This window comes from Tympanuchus pallidicinctus, unplaced genomic scaffold (assembly GCF_026119805.1).
Source record: "Tympanuchus pallidicinctus isolate F22 unplaced genomic scaffold, pur_lepc_1.0 scaffold9, whole genome shotgun sequence".
Taxonomy (NCBI): Eukaryota; Metazoa; Chordata; class Aves; order Galliformes; family Phasianidae; genus Tympanuchus; species Tympanuchus pallidicinctus.
Genome location: NW_026294813.1, coordinates 12,271,583 through 12,294,708, shown reverse-complemented (window position 1 = coordinate 12,294,708; position 23,126 = coordinate 12,271,583). Strand labels below are relative to the sequence as shown.

The window sequence follows — 23,126 nt, the reverse complement described above, 5'->3', positions numbered from 1 at the left end:
AGCCTTCCCTCCAATAACCTTTTCTAAGTTGTTGCTGTGTGACAGACGGCAGCAGAGGGGCAATCTGACAAAATGGTGTCTGACATGGAAGTGCAGATGATGCAAGGCTGTGCTGTCAAATTCTTCCATGTGGAAAAAAAATGGCACCCACTGACATTCACTGCCACTTGCTGCACATTTATGGAAACCAAACAGTGGATGTGAGGTGGTATGCAGTGCGTTTCAGCAGTGGCAGCACTGGGTCACTAGGTGCTGATTTTTACAGGCACAGCTCGTGGTATTTGTTCACAGCTAGTGAAAATGCATGATTATGGTGGTGGCAACTACATTGAAAATCAGTACTTCGTAGCTGAGGATTTTCTCTATGAGATAGTGCTATTGTGCTCTTTGCAGCTGCTGTAGTTTCCATGGAAATAAGCAGGGCATATTACTTCTGGAGCAATTTATACAGTTTATGTTTATTGAACATACACAAAATTCTCCTACAAATATCTGCTAGCAGGCAGAAGAGTGCTAACAAGACTGCGTTGTACAGTATTGATGAAGAGCAATTTTTTTCTCTACTTAAGTATCTTATACACATGTCTGTTCTTACTTTTCTGTTTCCTGACAGAATATGTATGTATATACCTCTATCATTCAAACTGGTTTTGCATTTCTACCAACTACTGTACAGATGAGCTGGGTGAAAAATACTAGTGCAGTGCACATGTATATGGACACTCAGGGCTACACAGTAGTAGAAGTGCTATGTGTGTAAATCACTTTACAGCAGAAACTAATAAGCTCATTTTCATTAAATCAGCTTATCACAATTTTTAAGTTACAAAATAAACATTGTCAATAATGACATTATATTTTAAGTACAAAGGTAAAACAATTTAGCAATGCTCTTAAAATAGAACAGAACTTTTTTGGTGTTTGAGAGGGGCAAGGTAGCTGAATCAGAAATTCTTGATTAAGATTGCTAGTCTGTATTCACCAACATCATTTAGTTCTTAAAGACTTAAGACATATGGAAAGCAAACCTCCATTTGAGGAATTAAATATTATCTAGGCAAGACTTACTCAGTGAGAGGTTTTTGTGCTGCTTCAGAAGATAACCAATAAAACCCTCAATGCATTTTAAGAACAGTGATTATTTAAAAAAAAATGAGACTGAACACCAGTAACTGTTTCAAGAGTGCACAATCACTGAGGAGTTCTGTTTAAATGTCTTCCACATCAGCTACCATAGCCTCAATTGCATTCCAGTCCAATCTGCTGAGAATACTTCCTGTGCTTTCAGAAATACCATCGGTGTCATTACTGCCAACAGGAGAGAAACTAACAGTACCAGGTGCAGAGTCCTGTAGGAGAAAAGGAAGATGAGCTGCAACATTGTGCATCATTTGTAACAACACCTCTGTGCAGACATGGGACATGTACTGGCTCTTTTCAAACATGACCTAATCAAGCTGTGTATTCGACCACTCTGCTTGGACAGAAGACCTGCCTATATAGCTGCCCTAAGGAACATTCACTTGCAAGGCCACTTGTGAACACACGATTTAGTTCTGATGACTAACCATCGGTCGCCACTGCCTCTCTGCTACCCACAATTTAAGCAGAGAAATACATTTCAAATACAGCAAAAGCAAACAAAGGACTGGTGTTAAACAGCGGGCATTGTAAAATTCCTAGAACAGACCTCTCACCTGAAACAAGATGTCATGAGAATGTTGAAGTATTCTCTGGATATCATCAGGCACAGTCCAAGGACTTTCTACATCTCGATCAGTCTCATGATTAAAACCTTCTGTCTGAACTTCTGTAGAAACAGCTGGAGGCTTTTGTTGTGATATTCTGCTCCCTCTGCAGTCAGCAACTGAGGAAAAAAGAAGCCAACCACAACAGTAACACTTTTGGCAGATTTCTTTTGCATGTCGTGTAATTTCCCCAAGAACAGAAGCTCCAAGTTCTAAGAAGTGAAACTGTACGTAAACGCATACAAAACCAGCATGCCCTCTTACCTTGAACAGATATGTGGTTGTGGCTGGAAAACACTGGTTGTTCCTTCAAACCCAACCCTCTGGACTGTCTTCCTAAGGGAAAACACGAAGTTGAGTAGGATCCTGTAGTACAGTTCCTCAGGAGGAATACCTACTCTGTGAGGACAGGCTGAGAGCTGGAGCTGTTCAGTCTGAGGAAAAGAAGGCTTTGGGGAGGTCTGGCAACAGCCTTTCAGAATCCAAATCAGAATTATAAGAAAGAAGGGAACAGACTTTTTAGCAGGGTCTGTTGTGAGAGAACAAAGGCAAATGGTTTCAAAGTAAAAGAGGAGAGATTTAGACTGGATATAAGAAAAAGTTTTCTGCAATAACAGTAGTGAAGCCCTGGAACTGGTTGCCCAGAAGGGTGGCAGATGCACCATTCCTGTAACATTCAAGGTCAGACTGGAGGGGATCCTGAGCAACACGATCTGGCTGTAGATGTCCCTGTTCACTGCAGGGGAATTGGACCAAATGACCTTTAAAAGAACTTACACAATTTTGTAATTATTTGAGAGGAGACTAAAACTACATAAATTCTGAATTAAAAAAAAAATACATGCATCTTAGAAGACTAACAATTCCAGTGGAATTCTCAGCAGTGATGAGCTACATTGGAGTAATCGTTAAAGTGACATGAGAACACAGACGCACCAACCTGTAATTTTTAGAATTAGTTTAAAAAGAGAATGTGTGAGAAGTGGAAAATGATTTTCCAAAGGTGTATAAGTGAGAGAAACGTTCAGAAAAAAAAGCCTACCTGCTTACCACATTCTATAGATGTTCTGCACCACCAACTGGCAGAAATAAACTGATATTTGGCCAACCACAATGGCTATGTATTATGCCACTATCATAACTACAGTGTAAGCCAAAATGGAATCAGCCCACAGTACGTCCTACATTTCAGACTTAGGAAATTGTTTCCATGGTCTTTTTCTGCCTGTTCAGAAATTCCTTATAGCCAAGTCTTGCACCTGTTAGAATTTGATTAGGAGGAAATATTTATGTGAAGAAACTCTTGTGGACACATAGTTACACACATAACCATACAAGAAAAAGCATCAGTAAAATCCTAATCTTTTAAAAGGACGTTCAGACCAATTCTTCCACTAACATTAGGAAAAAAAAAAATACCTTTAACAGATACCCTAAAGAGAGATAAAGAACACAATTTAAAGAGCAAAGAAAGTAAGCAGCATAGAAAGGTAAGGAAGTGGCACACTACTTGTGTGATGTACCCTTTACTCTGTGGATTTTAGTTAGAAAAAGTGTCATGACTTTATGATAATTGTTTCAGGGAATCACTGAAATCCAGTGCATTTGCTTGAAGAATCTTGGAACTGCCATCTAAAAGTTTCCAGTAGATTAACAGTGGTAATTCAAATATTCCACAAGTCCCTTATAGAAAGGGTTCTTATGTGGCAGAAAAAAGAATGTTTACTCTTCTAAAGTAATGCCGTATCTGAAGCCTGTGTTGCATAAATTCCACCCAGGAATATACATCTTATTTTTCCACCTCATCATGTAGTTGTACAATCTTTGCTTTCTGGTTACTTACAGCATCTGGAATTAACAAGATAGTTTGCATTATTTCTCATTCTTCCTCTAACAGTACTTCTCTATGAAGCACACGACCATTTCCAGGAAACACAAAAAAAGCATTTCCAGCGTTAGATGTAGGTCAAATCTACTCAAGGTTTTCATTTATAAGCTTCCTTCCTAAATTACACAGCGTTCTTGCTGTAGCAAAATTAAGCTATTTTGAATTTGGAAAGTGATGATAAATAAAGGTAACTCTCAGATTTGATACGTCACTGACAGCACAATTGCAAAACTGCTAGGGCATTAAATCACCAGCACCGTGAGTCTGACTTTCTACACTTTCGAAAAGTCCTCCCTCTCAAAATCCAGTAGTAACTTTAACAAGCTGTGTTATACATGCTTTCGCAAATGAATGTCTGTTCTTACCCTTGGACCATGTTGAGCTAAGAGCTGGAGTGAAATGATGTGCTTTTTGTCCAAAGCAATGTCTGGCAGCAGTTCTGTGCCTTTCTGACAGAACACAAGTGTATGGATACCCTCTACAACAAGGATAAAACAAGCAATCAAAATCTCTCTCTCTTAAAAAGAAAAAAAAACAAAATCAACTAAATCCAAATATTAACTGTTCATTTACACAAACTGTATCTCACAGGGCATGCTCAAACAAGGTAGGCATGCTCAGACAAGGTAGAAAGACCTCAGAAAGTACTGACAGCCCAGCTAGCTGAAGATCAACATCATACAGTGCTTGTCAGGCCAATTAAAACCACACTCCAAAGCACTGAGAATCATAGTGAAGACAAATAAAATTGACTTTATAGAGAACCACTTGAAGTCCAATTATTCAGAAGTTACTGCCACTCCTAATTGGCTTTCTGCATTCTGATTCTAGACTGGTACCATTTAACTGCCCTTGGACGCCTGTAGGCTGTGTAGAGCACTGATTGTATTCAGTTGAACAATCTATCCTGGAACTCTAACCCCTAAAATAAATGTAGAAATACTTAAATTTGGAAGTTAGAAAATTTTCTGAAGTGTTTCCAGTTCCTCCTACTATTCTTGAAAATAAAGTTGTAGAGGACAAAAATGGACAATACAATATACACCTGGGCTATGTATATGTGATATTAAAGCCACTGAGGAGAATATATTTACCAACTTGTAAAACTAAAATATAACCACGTCCTCAGAAGGCAATAAGCTCTAAACTGTAGAAGAAAAAGTAAAACTCTAGGGAATTAAAAAACTGATTTCCTAAGTTAGAAAAGAGTAAATCTAGACTATTCTGAGCACTAATTTATTTATTCTATTTGTGTTCACAGTAGAGCTTATGTTTGCCTATTGCTTGTTAGTGGATGCTACAGAAATCATTAACAGTTACTATTTTCTGGCTATTTTCCAGTACCCAATTGCTGCCGAATGGAATGGGCTTGGACAGCAATTATAGTTTTGAGGCTGGAGTTGGCTCAGCCTGTGCTCCAAAAGGCATTTTTAAGGCTTCTTCCAAGATTTGATCTGGCAGTTAAAAGAAAACTTGAGTTTCTACTCCTCTGATCCAATAAAAGTGTCTCTCTTTTTCTGTAAGATTATAAATCTTCTCTCAACCTAATCCTACAACAACATTACAAGTTGCAGATGAATGTGTGTGGCAAAGAAGCCAATAAAATTAATTAACATGTAAGTGGTTACCCTTTAGTAGACACAGAGCTCTGTTTCCTGCACTCTTGAGGTGATCTTGCCCTGGACCACGGTCTACTTTCACTTGAAGGTACCATCATTGTTTCAGATAACATTTCATTCATCAGAGAAAGTGCTTGTGATACTCTCAGACTGTGATGTTCAGAAAACAGGACTCTATGGAGAGAAGGAGCCATGATATTACATGTTAACCTGTATAATCACTCAATTGCAACTGGCTTGAAAGGCTCTTCGGTATCCAAAAGAGCAAAGTATTTTTACAGTTTCAGAAAGCAGATACTAATCTTTTTAAGAAAATTAGCAAAAACTTAGAAGTACTTATAAAAACAGGTTTGATAGAAAGAACAAATCAGTTCTGTCGACTCAAAATTTTATACACATACATATTTGGAATGTGAAAAAAAAACAAGGCAATGGATAAAAAATGTTCAGACTTGTCCTAAATGGTAAAGCAAACATGGAACATTCATGGCTTTTGTTGAAATGCCACTTATATTTGAAATTTTCGCAGACCAGTTAGTTAAACTACCTCTTCTTATAACGAAACATTCACAGAATCACAGAACTGCAGGGGCTGGAAGGGACGTCTAGAGATCATCCAGGCCAGGCCCTCTGCAAAGCAGGTTCCCTACAGCAGGCTGCACAGGTGGGCATTTCCAAGTGAGTCTTGAATATCTCCAGAGAAGGAGAACCCACAGCCATCCTCGACAGCCTGTTCCAGTGCCCCACCACCCTGACTGTGAACAAGTTCCTAAGCAGAACTTCCTATGCCTCAGTTTGTGGCCATTTCCCATTGTCCTGCTGCCATGCATTGCTGAAAAGTCTGACTCCTACACCTTAGATATTTATAGACATTGATCAGATCCCCTCTCAGTCTTCTTTTCTCAAGGCTGAAGACTCAGGTTACTCAGCCTTTCCTCATAGGATAGATGCTCCAGGTCTTTTATCATCTTTTTGGCCCTTCAACCAGACTCTGCACCGCTGATCACAACCCTCTGAGCTCACCCAGTCAGCCAGTTCTCAACCCACCTCACCATGCACTCACCTATTTCACACTTCCTCGGGTTCGTTACATTGATAATATCACAAGTTACCTATCTAGCAACTTACTTGTCTTTTTCTTCTTTCTTTTTCTTGAGTAATTTAATATCCTTTGAAGTAAAACGACAATGCTGTGCAAGAAAATATAACAATCAAACAATCAAGCACTTAACTTTTTCCATATTGTAGCTTCATTCCACACTATCCCTGAAAGTTTAGATCTACCTGACATGGAAGTTACTGTTTAAAACACTCTTCAGAATGAAAAACAGTATGTAGACATATGTCCTAACCAAGAGATTTGTCTCTATACGTTTCGAAGCTCTAAAAATATATTAAAAGGCTGCAGTTCTGCCTTCCATAGCTCACATGCTGAAAGTATTAATCCTAAGGAGGTCAAAGTTCCAAATGTCCTCACAATCAACTTCCAAAAAAATTAGTCACTTTCTTGATAGTACTTCATTTAAAAAAAAAAAAACAAAGCAAAACAAAACCAAACAGGGCAAGGTTTCACTTCAACCTGTTTGCTAGAGTACAATTGTAAAATTTTTCTTTCTTTTTTTTAACTAAAGCTGTGACAACCCCCACCTCGTGAATTCAACAAAAAAAGTAAGCCAGTATACATTTAACTCAAATCACTTATCTCTGTACATATACAAAAGAACAGTCTGGGCCAGCTCTGTTAGTAAAAATGAATAACAAATCATGAACTAACGGAACATTTTTGCCTTTTACATGTTTGTTCCTTTGGAGTTAAAGTTAATAGAACTTCACCATGAAACAGTTTACAGCAAAGCCTACATTCAGTTTACATCAGTAAAGAAATACGGTGAATCATTTGCTGTTGTTGGGTCTCAACTCCTACAGAATTCCCCTGACTCAGTGCATCTTCATGTCCTGAAAGCATCCATGTGACAAATGCATATTTCATGACTTAAAACAGATACAGAAATAATTTCTGACATACTCCTAATCTTATTTTTCTTCCGTTATTGCAGCCATCATTACTGAAGACTGTAAGGCTCACTGACACAACTAGCCAATTCCAATAAATAAAATTGTGTCTAAATAAAGAGCAATATTAAAATATTTAAATAGGAAAAAATCACTGACAGCTGTTATTTAATTTGAACTATCAACACTCGTACAGTATATAAACTACTCTTCAAGATAAGCTTTTTCTTACCATATTCTTTTTAAATGGATTATGTTCTTTCTGCCTCTGTTCATCCAATTTCTTCATATATTCTCTCATTCTTTCCTTTTGTTTTCTTTTCATCCATGCTCGTATCTCTTTTTTCTCTTTTTCTGTTTTTTGAGAATGTCTGAAAACAGAATCATGAATCTTGAGAGTAGACGTAAATGACGAAGGACCCAGAATATCCTTTAATTTGCGAATAATGGCAGCCACGTGTGACATGATAAAAATATCGCAATTCATTCAAAATTCTCAGTGAGCTGAAATCTCCCATCTATTACGTTTTCTTCTGTAAAATTTTATTTCATATAAGTCCTCGTACACAAGTAATTTCCAAGATATTTCCTAAAACTTTTCTTCTGTTAATTACATTCAGAAAATAGGAAAATTGGTAAAAACCTGGAAGTCATATTACAAATATTTTTGATTCTTCTATCATTACATAAACACTATCTAAAAAACAAAACCAGAAACAAACAAAAAAGCCAAACCAACTTCCATGTTAAACAAATGAAAAAAAACAGATGACTCTAACACCCTTTTTTCTCTCCAGCTACGAGCTCCTTCAGAAGCCTCTTTGTACATGTCACTTTAAACACAGTAACTCAGAATACTGACACTGACATCAGTAAACACCAGCACATTCAGAGCTCTTCAGAAATACTTAATTCATTTTTGAATATCCTTTAAATTCAGCAGCTGTGTAATAAGCATTTTCTCCATGCTATAGCTATAAGAGTAGTCACATTTCCAAGAAAAGTATTACAATTTTAAATTGTAAAATTTTTAATTGTTGAATTTTAACAAATTTTGAATTGTTAAATTATTAGGTATTAAAATACCTAACTTCTTGCAGCCCATTCTCTTATTTTCAAGACTAGCACACAGTAATAATTCTAGAATCAACAGAGACATAAGTGAAACAAAACAAGATATCTCTAGTAGCTGCTTATCAACTGAATTCTTATATATTGAAGTACTAGAGCCCTCAGGGGATTTGAAAGTGAGTTACTTTATGGCAAAGAGCCATGTCATCTCACTTCAGTGCTTGGCAAAATTATGGGGAAAATTGTTCTGGGAGTTACTGGAAATAGCTGAAAGACAATGCAGTCACTGGTCGCAGCCAACATGGATTCATGAGGGAAGGCAATAGGTGAACTGCTGGCAAATGGGTTAGGCTGGAAGTGTTATAGTAAATGAGGTTGTTTCAGACTCATGGTCAGTTGCTTGTGGGGTCTGAACGGCTCCACATTGGGACCAGTTCTCTTCGGTGTATACTAAGCAAGTTTGTGGATGACACTAAATAGGGAGCAGCTGTTCACTCCCTTGACAGCAGAGGGGCCTTGCAGAAAGATCTTGAAAAATCGCAGGGCTGGGCAATCACCAACTGCATTAAGTTCAACAAAGCTGAGATCTTGCACCTGCAACAAGGCAGCCCTGGCTATACTTACAGACCGGGGGACAAGAGACTGGAGAGCAACCCCATGGGTTGGTAAAGGTAGCTGGGGGTTCTGATTGATGGCAAGTTGATTTCAAGTCAGCAGCGTGCGCTGCAGCCAAAAGGGCTAACACTGCCCTTGGGTGCATCAGGCCAGCACTGCCAGCAAGGGAGGGAAGGCACCATCCTGCTCCCTCAAAGATGTAGATTTGAGCTACTTCTACAGTTTTAATGACTGTAGAACAGTTTTAATTTCAAATTATCTCAGAAAAGAACACATGTTGTTTTATAACTGTTAGCCAGAATGGCAAAAAATCTCAAGAATGACAGACTAGAGTCCAACTCAAAGTGTCTTTGAAGTTTTTGCCTACCAGAACTGCTTTAGGAAGTTCCTAAATTCTCTTGGCTGAGCTGATTCTACTGTCTATAAAGACTTGTGCTAAAACTTATTCCTACAGAAAGAACGAGCTAGTAGGAAGGAAAGAATTTTAAAACAAAGAATAAAAAAAATCCAAATAATCACCACTTTGGACAGTAGTAAACAGTAAAATAATGGCTATTGAACAGTTCTAATACTAATCTCAGAACACTATCAGAAATCACATGATTTCTTCTATTGCTCAGAGGATGTAAGCAATAACAAGAATACCCAGTGTTTAAATTATTTAATCAATACAAAATGAAAAACAGCCATATTATTACCTAGAGATTTTCTTAGCCTGTGTTTTTGGGAAGCCCGGCTCCATCGGAGAGATGCCACCTTCTGTTACAAGATTACTAATGATGTCATTAACATCACTCGAACCAATGATTTGCAGAGGATCTTCTACAGAACTTGAAGTTAGCCAGGGGAAAAAAATGTTACTAATTTGAAGTAGAATATACTCATAAGTACAAGCTAAATTCTTCCTATTACATTCAAAAAGAGAAGCCATGTTGTTTTGTCAGAATGTGTTAAGGAAATGTTCTCCCAGTGTTTATGCAACAAGCAATACATTCATAATGTGTGTAGATGCACTCTTTAAGAAGTTACCCAGCTTCACTTTATCATGTGCACTTCAGACAACACTTTCCCTGATGTGAATAGGACAGAATGTGCCAGACCTGACTGACGTAAGGTGTGTGGCAGTAAAGAGAGGTCTGAATAAATCAGAGGAAATACAGCCCCAGTGGAACTGCCTTAGCTCCATGTGGCCAGCCCAGAAGAGCCTAAAACCAACAGCCCAGCAGGCCAGGAGCAATGTGCAAGGTTCTGCACTGCTGCACATGGTGACATGAAGCTGTGTGACACTACCTGTTTCGGAAACCCCAACTATTAATGACCTGAGCAAGAGAGTGAGAGAATGGTTTTACCTAACTTCTGTCTTCCCTTCTAATCAGTTGCTTTCAGTCTACACTAAGTCTTTTGTAGTTTACTATCACGTTGCAGTTAATTTGAAGAATCCTTTCAGGGAAATCACCATCTGCTATTGTTTATTGCTTCTTACACATCCTTCAGGTTATGTAATCATACCCATATCTGCTCTACTCACAACAAACAGTTTGACTTTAAGTATTTATACAGTAAACTAAAGCACTGATTTTACTGCTGCTTCAGGGAAAAGTTACTATGTGGCTAAACCCACTTTTGAAATCCAGTCTGTTAGTTCTTATTTTTCACATGGTAACTCTTCAAAAATTTTCTAGTGACAGCTCACTAAAACAATACATGCTCTCATTCAAGAACAGTATTTTGCACACAGAAGAAATAACAAATGTAATGTTATGTAACAGACATCAGCAGCAACCTCATTAAAAGCTCAGGTGTAACTAGAAGGCAACTGTGAATTCTTCTGCAAATTTTCCATAAAAATAAATGTAGCAGGCACTACTGAACTAAGAACAAATGCCAAAAACTAGTTAACAAAAAAGCTTTCATCCATTTTCATACTAAATGCCCAGTCTTTTACTTGACAGTTCCTTTACTGATAATCAACAATAATAAAAAAAAAAAGTTGAATTACATACCTCTCACTTAGTTTGCCATTTAAATGAAAGCCTGAAAATGAAACAGCCTTTGTTAATAAAAACCTTGCACTCATACACAGGCTAAATATATATATGTTATGCCTGCAAAATAAAATACGAAAATGTATCGAACAGAATACACAGAATACAGTAGTAAAAGTAAATGAATTCTGTACCTAAACCTGGGTGAGGGCATGCCATCTACTATCTAATACAGAGTTTTCACAGAACATTTTTTAACAGCACCTGACAGTTTTGCTAGGGAAAGGAGACAGATATTGTCAGATTGCCACAAGGAAACTAATTATTTCCAGCTAAGTGGGAAAGATCTGTTCCAATTATCTGTCCAGCTATTTAAGGAACATGAACGATTCCCACTTACTTTAAAACGCCAAGTTTTGAACTGTTGCAGTTCAGGAAATGTGGTTAAAGAGCAACATGGATGTTTCGTAGGCAAGATGTGTACAGTTCTTCCTACACTAGTAAGTATTCACTCAGAAAATTACAGTTGCAACTCAGTATGACCAGGAGTTTTCTTAGCTTACAAGTTTTTACTTCAAGAGGAAAGAATAAACATAATACTCTTTATAAAATGTATGTGCATGCCCTTTGAGATTTGCTTCTAATATATGCAGATACAGGATACAGGATTTTAACACCTATCAAGAGAGATCTCTATGCAGATACAGGATACAGGATTTTAACACATATCAAGAGAGATCTCTGCAAATGTGACAATCAAATGCATGTTCACCTGTATAAAATATATATAATTCTTATGAGCTTGAAAACACGCAACATAAGCAACACAGATATTAAAATATCCTACATTTTTAAACATTGAGAACATCTCTGCTGGTCTTCAAAATTGCAAAAATCAACATACTGCCAGTTTGCAAAATGAAATGGGATCTCATAAAATAACGTTTTGGGATATAAACAGTAGTTACCATGTAGTGATTTAAAAAAATTATTTTGCTGATGCTGCTGGACTAAATTGAAATCTCATGTCTCAAAAACACGAAAATATGCCAGAGATTTTTATAAAGATTGCTTCTGGAGAAAAAAAAAAGAGCAATGTACAGCACTGTATCATCCAATACTTAAGAAAACAATACTTAAGCAAAAAATTACACATCAGTGCAGGGGACAGATTCAGAAACAGGCCCAAAGTTATTTGTTTTCACTCAGTAACAGGGTGAATTTGAGGGCAAGAATAATACACTGCCAAATTGTCTTCAAAGCTCAGTGATACTGTACTGTCATGTAATATGTAACTCATTATCAGTGCACATTCATGAAGCCATTTAAAATAATGCAATCTAGAAAGACTGGAAAGTAAGCTGACTGGAAAATTAATCATCCATAAGAATAAATAGCCATAAACTGCCATTTATGAGCTCAGTGCTATTACATAACAGCCATGAGCAAACACTACATAAAGGAAGAAAAGGATTGCTTCATTTTAAATGGAGAAAAAGGGAATAGCAAACATTAAAAATTATATCCAGAGATGATTTTATGCCACTGAGAATTTAGAAGCAGAGGTTGTAAATGCAGAAGAGTTCACTTACAAAAGTAGTATAACTGGGTAAGGGTACTCAGGTTTTAAGCTCCCCTTTTCATCATTCATAACATCTTCAAAAATTATCCCCCTCAAATAATGCTCTGATGCAATGGAAAAAAAGTACTTACTACAGACTAATGAAAAAAATTCCAACTATCTTATATGTTGGTGGCATATTTAGTTTAAGTGTACAACCTACAACAACTCAGATTTATAATATCAACAGTTTAGTCCACTGTTGAGAGATCAGCTGTACCTTCCTATGGAAGTGCTCTACCAGAACTGCAATGTATGTCACAGTCCTGTACACGCCAACAAGACTAAACTATGAAGTATTTTGTGTGAGGCTAATGGACATCTCAAATATTTTCTTATGTATGAATGCAGATGTAGACATGGTTTGTTTCTACCACTTGGCTTTGTACTAAATTCATTAAGTACACGAGACTGTTTGGGCATGACTGTAATGACATCTCCAAATTGGCGAAAATTGGATTTGAAAGACGGACTACTTGGTGGATAAGAAATTGATTGGAAGGTTGCAGGCAGAGGCCTGTGGTCAATGGCTATGCATGCAGGTGGAGGCCGGTGGTAACTGGGATCCCCCAGGAGTCCATGTTGAGACCACTATTCCTTAACATCTTTATCAATGCGTAGATGATAGGATTGAGTGCACCTTCAGCAAGTTTGCTGAAGATATCAAGTTAAGTGGTGCAGTTGATACAGTAAAAGGGAGGGATGCCATCCAAAGGGACTCCGGTAAAATTGATAGGTGGGCCCTTGTGAACCTAATGGGGTTCAGCAAAGCAAAGTGCAAGGTTTTGCACTTGGATCAGCGTAATCCCAGTTATGTATATAAACTGGGAGAAGAATGCCTTGAGAGCAGCCCAGCTGGGAGGTCATGGTTGATGAAAAACTTAACATATGGCAGAAGTGTGCGCTTTCAGCTGGGAAGGCCAAGAGCATCCAGGACTACATCAGAAGAGGGGTAGCCAGGGGGATGAGCGAAGCTTGTGAGGTCCCATCTGCAGTGCATCCAGGTCTGCGGCCCCCAGCACAGGGAAGATGTAGCTCTTGAAGTAGGTCCAGAGGAGGGCCATGAAGATGATCAGAGGACTGAAGCACCTCTCCTATGAAGACAGTCTGAAGGAGCTGGACATGTTCAGTCTGGAGAAGCAAAGGCTGTGTGGAGAACTCATTGCAGCCTTCCAATATTTAAAGGAGATTTTGTAAGAGGAGGAAAATCATTATTTTACAAAGATAGATAGTGACAGGAAAAAGAAGAATGGTTTTAAACTAAAGGAGGGAAGATTCTGAATAGATGTGAGGGCGAAGTTTTTCACTGAGAGAGTGGTGAGGTGCTGGAACAGGTTGTCCAGAGAGCTTGTGGATATCCCATCCCTGGAAGTATGCAAGGCCAAGTTGGATAGGACCTTGGGAACCTGATCTAGTACTTGATCTAGCAATTGGCAACTATTCTGGGGGGCTCTTGAGGTCTCTTTCAACCTAAGCCATTCTACGATTCCATGATTCTATGGTTATATATAAAATAAATTATTCAGTGTATCTGCTTTAGCAGACGGTTAATGTAAGCTGATGTAAGCTTTTAAAAAAATCAGAAGATACTACAACTACATAGCCTCTAGAGACACGTGAAAAAAGTATCTGTAGTATATACACAGGGGAAACTGAACTAAATCCATACTCACTTTTTATCAGCAAACAAAGTCATGATGAGCAACAATTTCAATTTTTAATAAAATATAAACACACACTATCATCTTTAAAGACCCATACTCAGGCCTCGCATTACAGTTTTGGAAAAGATGAAAATATACAGATGCTTTCAAATAATTCTTTTGTTGAGGCAATAAACATAGTGTTATTCACTAGATTCTCTAGTTTAGATTGTTTTTCTTCCTCTTGTATTTTTAATCTCTTTAATATTTCAGTAACATTTCCTGGGACAGCAATTTCATTGGTAAGAAAAAGTCAAGGTTAATATGCAACTCAAAGTTTACTGTCTGTCTGTGAACTGAACACGTACCATCATCAGTGATTCTAGAATCTTCAGAGAATGAAGGATGACCATGAGGGTCTGAATTGGCAGCCATTTCCAAATCTTCTATTATTTTCACAAGCTATAAATGTAACCCCAAAACTAAGTAAGAATATAATCTCCAAAGGATTTTTGTGACTTACATAGCAGATATTCACAAAGTTTTCTTTAAATATTTTTTCTTTCTCTGAATCTTAGAAACATTATAATGGAGCATCCTTATTCAAAACAAAATAATTCAGAATCATAGTATCTCAAGTGGAATTATCTATTTTAAAGAACTTTATCTTTTGAAACACTACTTCGATAATACGTATGAACTACATTATTCTTGTGAGAAGACTTAACATGTTAAACACATTGTCTCTTATTTTATAAATATCTGAATTTTCCTATTGTATCTTATTTAAAAAAACCTAAAAATAAAAATATTTCCACACTCTTCCTAAGTCAGAAGCATCCAGAATTTGAAAACGATGAAGTGAAACTGATTAATCTTGTTGAGACATTTAAAGTGCATTTTTTACAAAGAACAGGCCTCAACACTCACGTGTAATACATAAGGAATTGTTATAAAATAAATGATCAAATTTTATGTACTGAAGAAAGGGCAAAAAGAAAATCAGTTTATTTCCAGGAATCACGATTTGGCTAAGTACTAAAAATAAGTTTAAAAATAAAAACACAGTGAAATGCTCGAACACAAAGATTTCTTTCAATGCAAGCTTTGAAAAATCAGCTTAGATGATCACCTAAAGGAAGGATATAAGTGATTAATTAATCCTCTTTACTGTGATTATGTGTGTAGTTGACACACTGAGGTCCTTTATATTTCTGTAATATTTGGAACAGCAGGCAACGGACATTATTAGTTTGAATGATTACGGAAAAAGCAGATGCTGTGGAGTTACAGAGCAAACAGGAAACTGACTCAGTTACAATAATGTACAAATGAAAAACTTTGGAACCAGACTGGTAAAATACTGGCTTGTGCTAAGAATAGTCACCCCCTACTTTGCTCTAACATTATTAGGAAGTCAAACTAATATGAAGAAGTAAATGCCAATATTCTCCTAGATGTAGTATTGAGAGATCTGTTATTATATAAGATCTTACTACATAAGATCTGAATGCACCATGTCCAAAATGTATTTATTTTACTTACACATTTGCTTTCATAAAGATGCTAAAAGTACAAGTATTTTATGAAATCAGTGCAAACTGTTTCCAGAATTAGTCACTTAATATTCTGGAGAGGCCAAGCTTTCGCTCCTGCTGAGCCCTTAACTTTTTGCTGTTCCACAGTTACAAGAAAATTAAATATACTCCTCTGGTTTACTAAGAGCATCACCATTTCAGCCAGTATTTGGCCAATTGTAGGCAACCATATCAGACAAAAGATACTGCACCAAATGTGAAAGAACTGCATTTTATTCCCTCTCAATATATACCTACCTGTTGGGAAGTCTTTGGACTCTCAGGACGTGCTGGAGACTAACAGTTTTCAACCACATTGGTGTGTTGTTGTGTCTCCAGCGTGTCCTGAGAGTCCAGAGACTTCCCCTCACCTACCAGGTTTGAAAATGTATTATTCCAAGACACAACTTTTTCTCCTTAGTTGAAGGAAGCAAAAAGTAAGTCATTTCAGAAACAAGTTAGCAGTTTAAACTCACCTGTCTGGTATTTCTGAAATCCTCCTCCATATTTTTTGTTACATTCTGCAGTATACGTAATTGCATATCTATTTCCTGATGCTTTGTGGATAAGCATTCCTTGTCAATTACTTCTGACAGCAGCCACGTAGAAGGGACAGCTCTTGCATCCTCATGTTCTATGTTCCAAGTTATACTTTCTCTAGCAAAATCTGCCTCTTTATGTTCCTTTTGCTTTTGGCTTGATACATTTTTGAGATGATTGTCTTGAAATAAAAAAGTAGATCAACACCCCTGAATGAACTGTAATGTAAGCATTTAAGTACTGCAAGTAATTAGACACAACATAAGATTATGTCTAATTATTCTATTATGTCTAAGATATAAGATAATTAGTACTGCAAATAAGTACTGAAAATAATAAGCAGGAATTGAGTGGGAGAAAGGCTAAGGATATTCTGTGAGGGGGTAAGAATATTTTAATTAAAATGGACAGGATTTTTCCTGGTTTAAAATCAAAATGCTTACCGTTCTTCTGAAGCAGCTCAGATGGAATTGCATTAGTAACAGAAGCTGCCATGCGATGAAGTTCTCCAATAGATGGACTTTCAAATTTCTCATTTTGCTCTGTAGTAACTATTTCATCCGCTGACTCAGGTGCCATCGGTAAATCATTAAGAATGTCACTGTCTTCAATGTCAACCACACTAACATATTTATGTTCACTCTAAACAAAAACAAGACGATGAAGAATTATTCAGCATGTGTTCTGAGCAGTACATTTTAAACATTTCCATGTTTACTCTTTCTAAGAGTTGAAAGAGATTTCTTGCTTCAGAGACAATGTGGTCTTCCATATTCTACAACTTACTCATCCAAAAAAGAATAATACAGATTCAAGGGATAAGGCATATGGTTTAATTACAAAAATACCATTTGTACCACTAACCAAATCAGGTACATCAGACAAAGATGATGGTAGAAGTCTCTCCTTCACTTCACTGGAGAATCTCAGGTTTAAATACATGTCGGATGATGATAATTTAGGAATGCTACATGATTCTATGGGAAAAAAAAAAAAAAAAAAAAAAAGATTAATATTAATATAAAAAGATGCTGTCCTTCAACATAAAGATGTTGAGGAAATGTGGCTACATATCACATGATATCGATGACGGAATTGAGTGCACTCTCATCAAGTTTGCTGATGACACCAAGCTGAATGGTGTAGTTGACACGGTGGAAGGAAGGGATGCCATTCAGAGGGACCTCAACAGGTTTGAAAGGTGGCCTGGGTGAATCTGATGAGGTTCAACACAGCAGAGTGCAAGGTTTTGCACATGGGCCGGAGGAATACCAAGCATCCATACAGACTGGAAGGAGCGGTCCTTGAGAGCAGCCCTGCAGAGAAGGACCTGGGGGTCCTGATAGATGAAAAGCTTAACATGAGCCAGCAGTGTGCTGTTGCAGCTCAGAAAGCAAAACCACAAAGATGATCAGGGGGCTGGAGCTCCTCCCCTATGAAAACAGGCTGAGGTAGCTGGGCTTGTTCAGCCTGGAGAAAAGACAGCTGTGGGGTGACCTCACTGCAGCCTTTCAGTACCTAAACAGAGCCTACAAACAGGAGGGGAATCAACTCTTTGAAAGGGTAGATAACAGCAGGACAAGGGGAAATGGTTTAAGTTGAGGGAGGGAAGGATTAGGTTGAATGTCAGGAGGAAGTTCTTTACAGAGAGAGTGGTGAGGTGCTGGAACAGGCTGCCCTGAGAGGTTGTGGATGCCCCATCCCTGGAGGTGTTCAAGGTCAGGTTGTATGGGGCCCTGGGCAGCCTGATGTAGTATTAAATGTGGATCCTTGAGGTCCCTTCCAACCCAGGCCACCGTGTAACAAGTTTGCTTCAAAGTTTCGTTCAAACAATATCTATCACTATTTAATTATTTTTCATTTATTTAAATTATTTAAGAAAAATATTCAAAACATTAAAATTAGAGCAGCACGCTGCAGTATAAATTGCTGTTCATTTTCAATTCCATCTTAAGTAGTTAAAAAAAAATCTCTATATCTTGACTGGATCAAGTTGAATGACAGTACTTGCCTAGAAAAATGAAATAAATAAACAATATTTGTAATGTACACTACATAGTAAAATAATTTTCCAAATGGAGTAATGTTGTTGAATTTTCTAAAAATGAAAAATCAATATGTTTGTGTGCTATAAGAGGGAATATTCTTAAGTAATAAATCTTACGTAGTGCTATTTATCAGGGAGCTATAAGTTTTGTGGGGAACAAAACATAAAGCAAAATACATGTTTAGCCTCAAATCAAAATCACTTCCAATTTTGTTTTCTGCAAATAGCACCAACATTTTACATACCAGAAATAAAATTGTAAAAATTGAGCAGCAGTAAAATCACTATAAAGCCCATAAATGTCTCTCATGACACAGAAACAAAAGCATGGGTACAATGTACCAGGTAAAACAGAACCAAATGTTTCTAAATAAATAAATAATAAATAAACTGTATTTATTATTACTCAACATTTGGTTGAAAGAAATAGAATAAATCAGAAGGTTATCAATACCCTACATATAAAGTTACATCATACAAAAATACATTTTAAGTGGTAGTATTTTTATAGCTTTCCAAAACAATAAATGAATTAAAGAAAGCCTGAAACAAACCATACCCGACGCAGGAAGAGACGTATCTGACTCATTTTTTTCAAGGTGAGAAATCTCAGTTTCAGTACTGATTCCTATATCCTTGTATGATTTGAGCACTTGATAGGAAAAAGAAAACAAAATGCATTAATCTAAGGAAGGACACATATGGCATGACCTGAAAGTACAATTCTGATTTACCAGCCTATGACCAAAGGAAAGCTATAGAGAAGAGGTAGGAAAGCAATTTCAATCAAACATGAAACACTGTCTAAAATGTGTTTTCATAAAGACAATGTAAGCTAAAAGAAGCCGTCAGAAACAAATCACAACACAACTGACATACAGAAAGCATACAGAGTCACTTACACAATCACATCAGTAGTACCTTTAGTTATAATTATTTTAGCTAGTAGTTTGTAATTTACATTCCAATATCTTCTCTTTTTTTTTTTTTTTTTGGTAACAAAAATTTAAACATGCAAAAAATCATGAAATATTACAATTAACTTGAAACAATACCTATAAACAGTTGCTGTAACTTGCACAGGTAACATTTACCTGGGTGAGTGTTGGTACTTGCATCCTGAGTTTCTACTATTTTTTTCCTTGTAGAAGCCATGTAATGTAAATGTAGATCTGGAGTCGTAACTGCCTCTTCTGCTTTGTCTGAAATGTGCAAATAGCTGTCTGTAAGTAGTGCATGAATTAGAAAAAGTAATCATTTTAGTTTAAAACTTAGTGCTGTGGAAGAAGTTTCTCCGCATTCTGACACATTATTTTAAGTATATTTTATAAATGATATCAAGAAAATGTGCAATATCTGTCGTCTGTAAACACATGCAACTGAATCTTACAATGTTATACTGAATTGAAATCAAGACTAGATTTGGATGTGTACTCTTCAAACCAAGTATACTAATACAGGGAGCAATGAATTGCTTCCATAATCTAAAAGCAGAGGGAAATAATTGTGTATACATTATGCATTTATTTCCTTACTGATATTTTTACAGATCTGTGCAAGACAGAATTTGTCTAAGACAAATTTCAGAGAATGGATTGCATTATTTTTGTCTGGTAGGACTAAATTCTATGCTGAATACCGTAGAAAGAAGCAGATCTTCCTATAATCACTGACTTCTTTTTCTGAGCTAGAAGTACTGTAAACATTCAGCCTCTTTTAAGTATAAGAGTCTTAAATTTCATACTATTAGAAGATGCTGTCAAATAAAACTGGAAATATATTTGAAAACAAATACATCTGATTTAGAATTTGAAGCGTACGTTTAAAGCCTCCTTCCGGTTAATCACATGAATAAGAAATCACTATGAGCCATCGTTACTGAAATTCATACCATATACTCTTTACTCTTTCCTGAACTTCACTGCTTATAAGCGTAAACAAAACATCATTGCCCATTTTCAAGGAAACTAACAAAACTTTCAGGAGAATTATTCTGAATTAACAAGTAATTGGGGAATGTAGTGATACAATTAGCGATGTTTTTAAGCTAAAAGAGCTTAAATATAGAATCTCTCCACACTAATCCCATAAAACTGAATATTCCAAAAGAGAACTGAACATTTTTTCATCATCTCGAACGGTTTTTCTCAATTTCTGGGAAATGATCCTGTTATATACAGTGCAGATCATATTTCTAAAGAGTACACAGTTTGACTTATCTTTTTTTGATATCTTTTGATATTGTCTTAATAATACGGAATTTTGTTTTGAAGTCTAACAAACTTCTATTCCCTGATTTATTTAAGCACTTAAAGTACTAAATGTCATGTACTTGCCCATGGAAATGAAAGAATCATCTTGCAGGTGAGAGGTATATTTTGTCTCTGGATCCTAATTAGAAAAAAAAAAAAAAAATCATAAAAAATAAGTTGCAGCCACAATGAAAGGTTCTGTTGATGCTGTTAATTTTCTTTCTATCAGATACACTATCCCTGCTGTATCATAGTATTTTCTAGCCCTGCTGAGATTCTCCAGTAGATGTGATAGACAAGGAAGTCTCAAAGAAGGTATGTTATGGACCATAAATAGAGCTTGAAAACATTCTGGTTTTCAATCTAATACTGGTAAGGATAACCCCAAAAGATGTTAAAAGATACTAAAATGACTTATGTAAACAACAGAAATCAAAACCTAGCTGAGGAAGGGTTTGTCTTCTCAATGACTTGGATAAAACAGAGGAGAGAGTTCTTTCTCCCTACTCTGACTAATACTGTCATCAATCAGCTTCATGTGAAAAAAATAATGCTTGGGATAGCTGCCCTCGTATTACTGACAGGCAGAACATTTTTTAAGTGATTGGTGCTTGTATCTGGATTTACTTTAAATGTCAAAATATGCTATTCTACTTAGGAAAGTTCACATCCCAACAGAAACAAATGCATCCCTGTAACTCTTTTTCCATTCTAAATCTCTTCCTTGCAGTAAATACAAAGATGTGAATGAAGAATATGTACTGTTTCTAGAGGACAGCATGGAAGAAATTTACATGATTGTTGCAGTTGTTTGCTTTTTTTTCTTTTAATACCTGAATACTTAATAAAGTAAAAGAAAAAAACATTTTTTGACACTACCGTTTTTGATTCAACAGAGATCACTGTATCACTAATATTGATGATGGAATCATCTGGGCAGAAAGACACACTTCGTTTCTCCTTTTCCACTTCCTCATTCATTTGTTTCTTATTACGCCTCTTCTGTCTGCCAACATAATAATTATAAATAGAAGTAAGAACTGTTCCACAATTGTAAGAATACCTACTGTTTCCTAAGTAGAAAATACACACTGAAATAAAGGTGGAAAAAATAAACAAAACTGCTGCATAAGGATTGGTTCAAAGGATGATTCTGTGTATGAGAAATGCATCAAAAATAATTACAAGAGCTCATAAAAACATTCACCAATCAAAGCAAAATGTGTTAACAGTCAAGTAAAACAGTCATATCAAATGTTACGATCTGGATAATCTGGATAATGTAACTATACTTTGTGTGGTAAAAAAAAATAAAATCATTACAACACAAAACGCCTGTAAGGAAACTCTAAGAAATCCTCCAGGCAAGATAAGGACTTATGTTATCAATAACATTTTCTTATTTACTATTGCACTAAAAAAGTTGCAATTCTCTTAAGAATCTGATGAATACATTATCAGACAACAATTACAGAATCACAGAATCACCCGGGTTGGAAGGGACCTCAAGGATCATGTAGTTCCAACCCCCCTGCCTAGCAGGGCCACCAAACGTACACATTCAGATCAGGTTGCCCAGGACCCCGTCCAACCTGGCCTTGAACACGTCCAAGGACGGGGCATCCACGACCTCCCTGGGCAGCCCGTTCCAGGGCCTAACCACTCTCCTTGTGAAGAACTTCCCCCTAACATCCAACCTAAATCTTCCCTCCTTCAACTTGGATCCATTTCCCCTAGTCCTGCTGTTGTCAGCCCTTTTGAAAAGTTTACTCCCCTCCTGGGTGTAGGTTCCCTTCAGGTATTGATAGGCTGCAATGAGGTCACCCCGCAGCCTTCTCTTCTCCAGGCTGAACAAGCCCAACTCCCTCAGCCTGTCCTCATAGGGGAGGTGCTCCAGCCCCCTGATCATCTTAGTCGCCCTCCTCTGGACCCTTTCCAAGATCTCTACGTCTTTCTTGTACTGAGGGCTCCACACCTGGACACAGTACTCCAGATGGGCCTCACAAGAGCCGAGTAGAGAGGGACAATCACCTCCCTGTCCCTGCTGACCACCCCTCTCCTGATGGAGCCCAGGATCCCATTTGCCTTTCGAGCTGCCAGAGCGCACTGCTGGCTCATGTTCAGTCTCTCGTCCATCAGGACCCCCAGGTCCTTCTCTGCCGAGCTGCTCTCAAGGACCACTCCTCCCAGCCTGTACGGGTGCCTGGGGTTCTTCCGGCCCAAATGCAAAACAATTATAGGCTTAAGAATTTCAACTGATAATATCATAACAGGTTTTCTAAACTACAGCTGCAGTTATTTATGTACTGTTTGTTCCCAACCTTACAGTGAACATTCAGAGTCTGTCCATCTGTCTGAGTTAAAAGCATCACAATCAGAAGCAATCATTCCATTCTAGATGCAATGATGTCATTATCCCTTCCCATTAAGGTACAGGTAAAAATAGAAAATGTCAAAACTCATGCGTAACACAGCTAGCAAAAAACAAAAAATTCTTCTGTTGGAAT

The 23,126-nt window shown here is 37.1% G+C and overlaps 1 protein-coding gene across 1 annotated transcript in view; it reads right to left on the bottom strand.

The window, feature by feature from the left end:
* Positions 1 to 431: 431 nt before the first annotated feature.
* CPLANE1 (ciliogenesis and planar polarity effector complex subunit 1) overlaps positions 432 to 23,126 on the bottom strand; it is a 63,719-nt gene continuing 41,024 nt past the window's right edge. The window contains exons 35-51 of the mRNA XM_052670398.1: positions 21,499 to 21,625; positions 20,704 to 20,758; positions 19,462 to 19,569; positions 18,927 to 19,019; positions 17,185 to 17,297; positions 16,764 to 16,962; positions 16,257 to 16,501; positions 14,572 to 14,665; positions 10,958 to 10,988; positions 9,653 to 9,784; positions 7,501 to 7,639; positions 6,384 to 6,445; positions 5,265 to 5,429; positions 4,002 to 4,114; positions 2,013 to 2,084; positions 1,698 to 1,867; positions 432 to 1,349 (exon numbers count right to left, since the gene is read on the bottom strand). Coding sequence (XP_052526358.1) covers positions 1,209 to 1,349; positions 1,698 to 1,867; positions 2,013 to 2,084; positions 4,002 to 4,114; positions 5,265 to 5,429; positions 6,384 to 6,445; positions 7,501 to 7,639; positions 9,653 to 9,784; positions 10,958 to 10,988; positions 14,572 to 14,665; positions 16,257 to 16,501; positions 16,764 to 16,962; positions 17,185 to 17,297; positions 18,927 to 19,019; positions 19,462 to 19,569; positions 20,704 to 20,758; positions 21,499 to 21,625 — 2,059 coding nt within the window. The 3' untranslated portion in view covers positions 432 to 1,208. The remainder of the gene's footprint in view (positions 1,350 to 1,697; positions 1,868 to 2,012; positions 2,085 to 4,001; positions 4,115 to 5,264; positions 5,430 to 6,383; positions 6,446 to 7,500; positions 7,640 to 9,652; positions 9,785 to 10,957; positions 10,989 to 14,571; positions 14,666 to 16,256; positions 16,502 to 16,763; positions 16,963 to 17,184; positions 17,298 to 18,926; positions 19,020 to 19,461; positions 19,570 to 20,703; positions 20,759 to 21,498; positions 21,626 to 23,126) is intronic.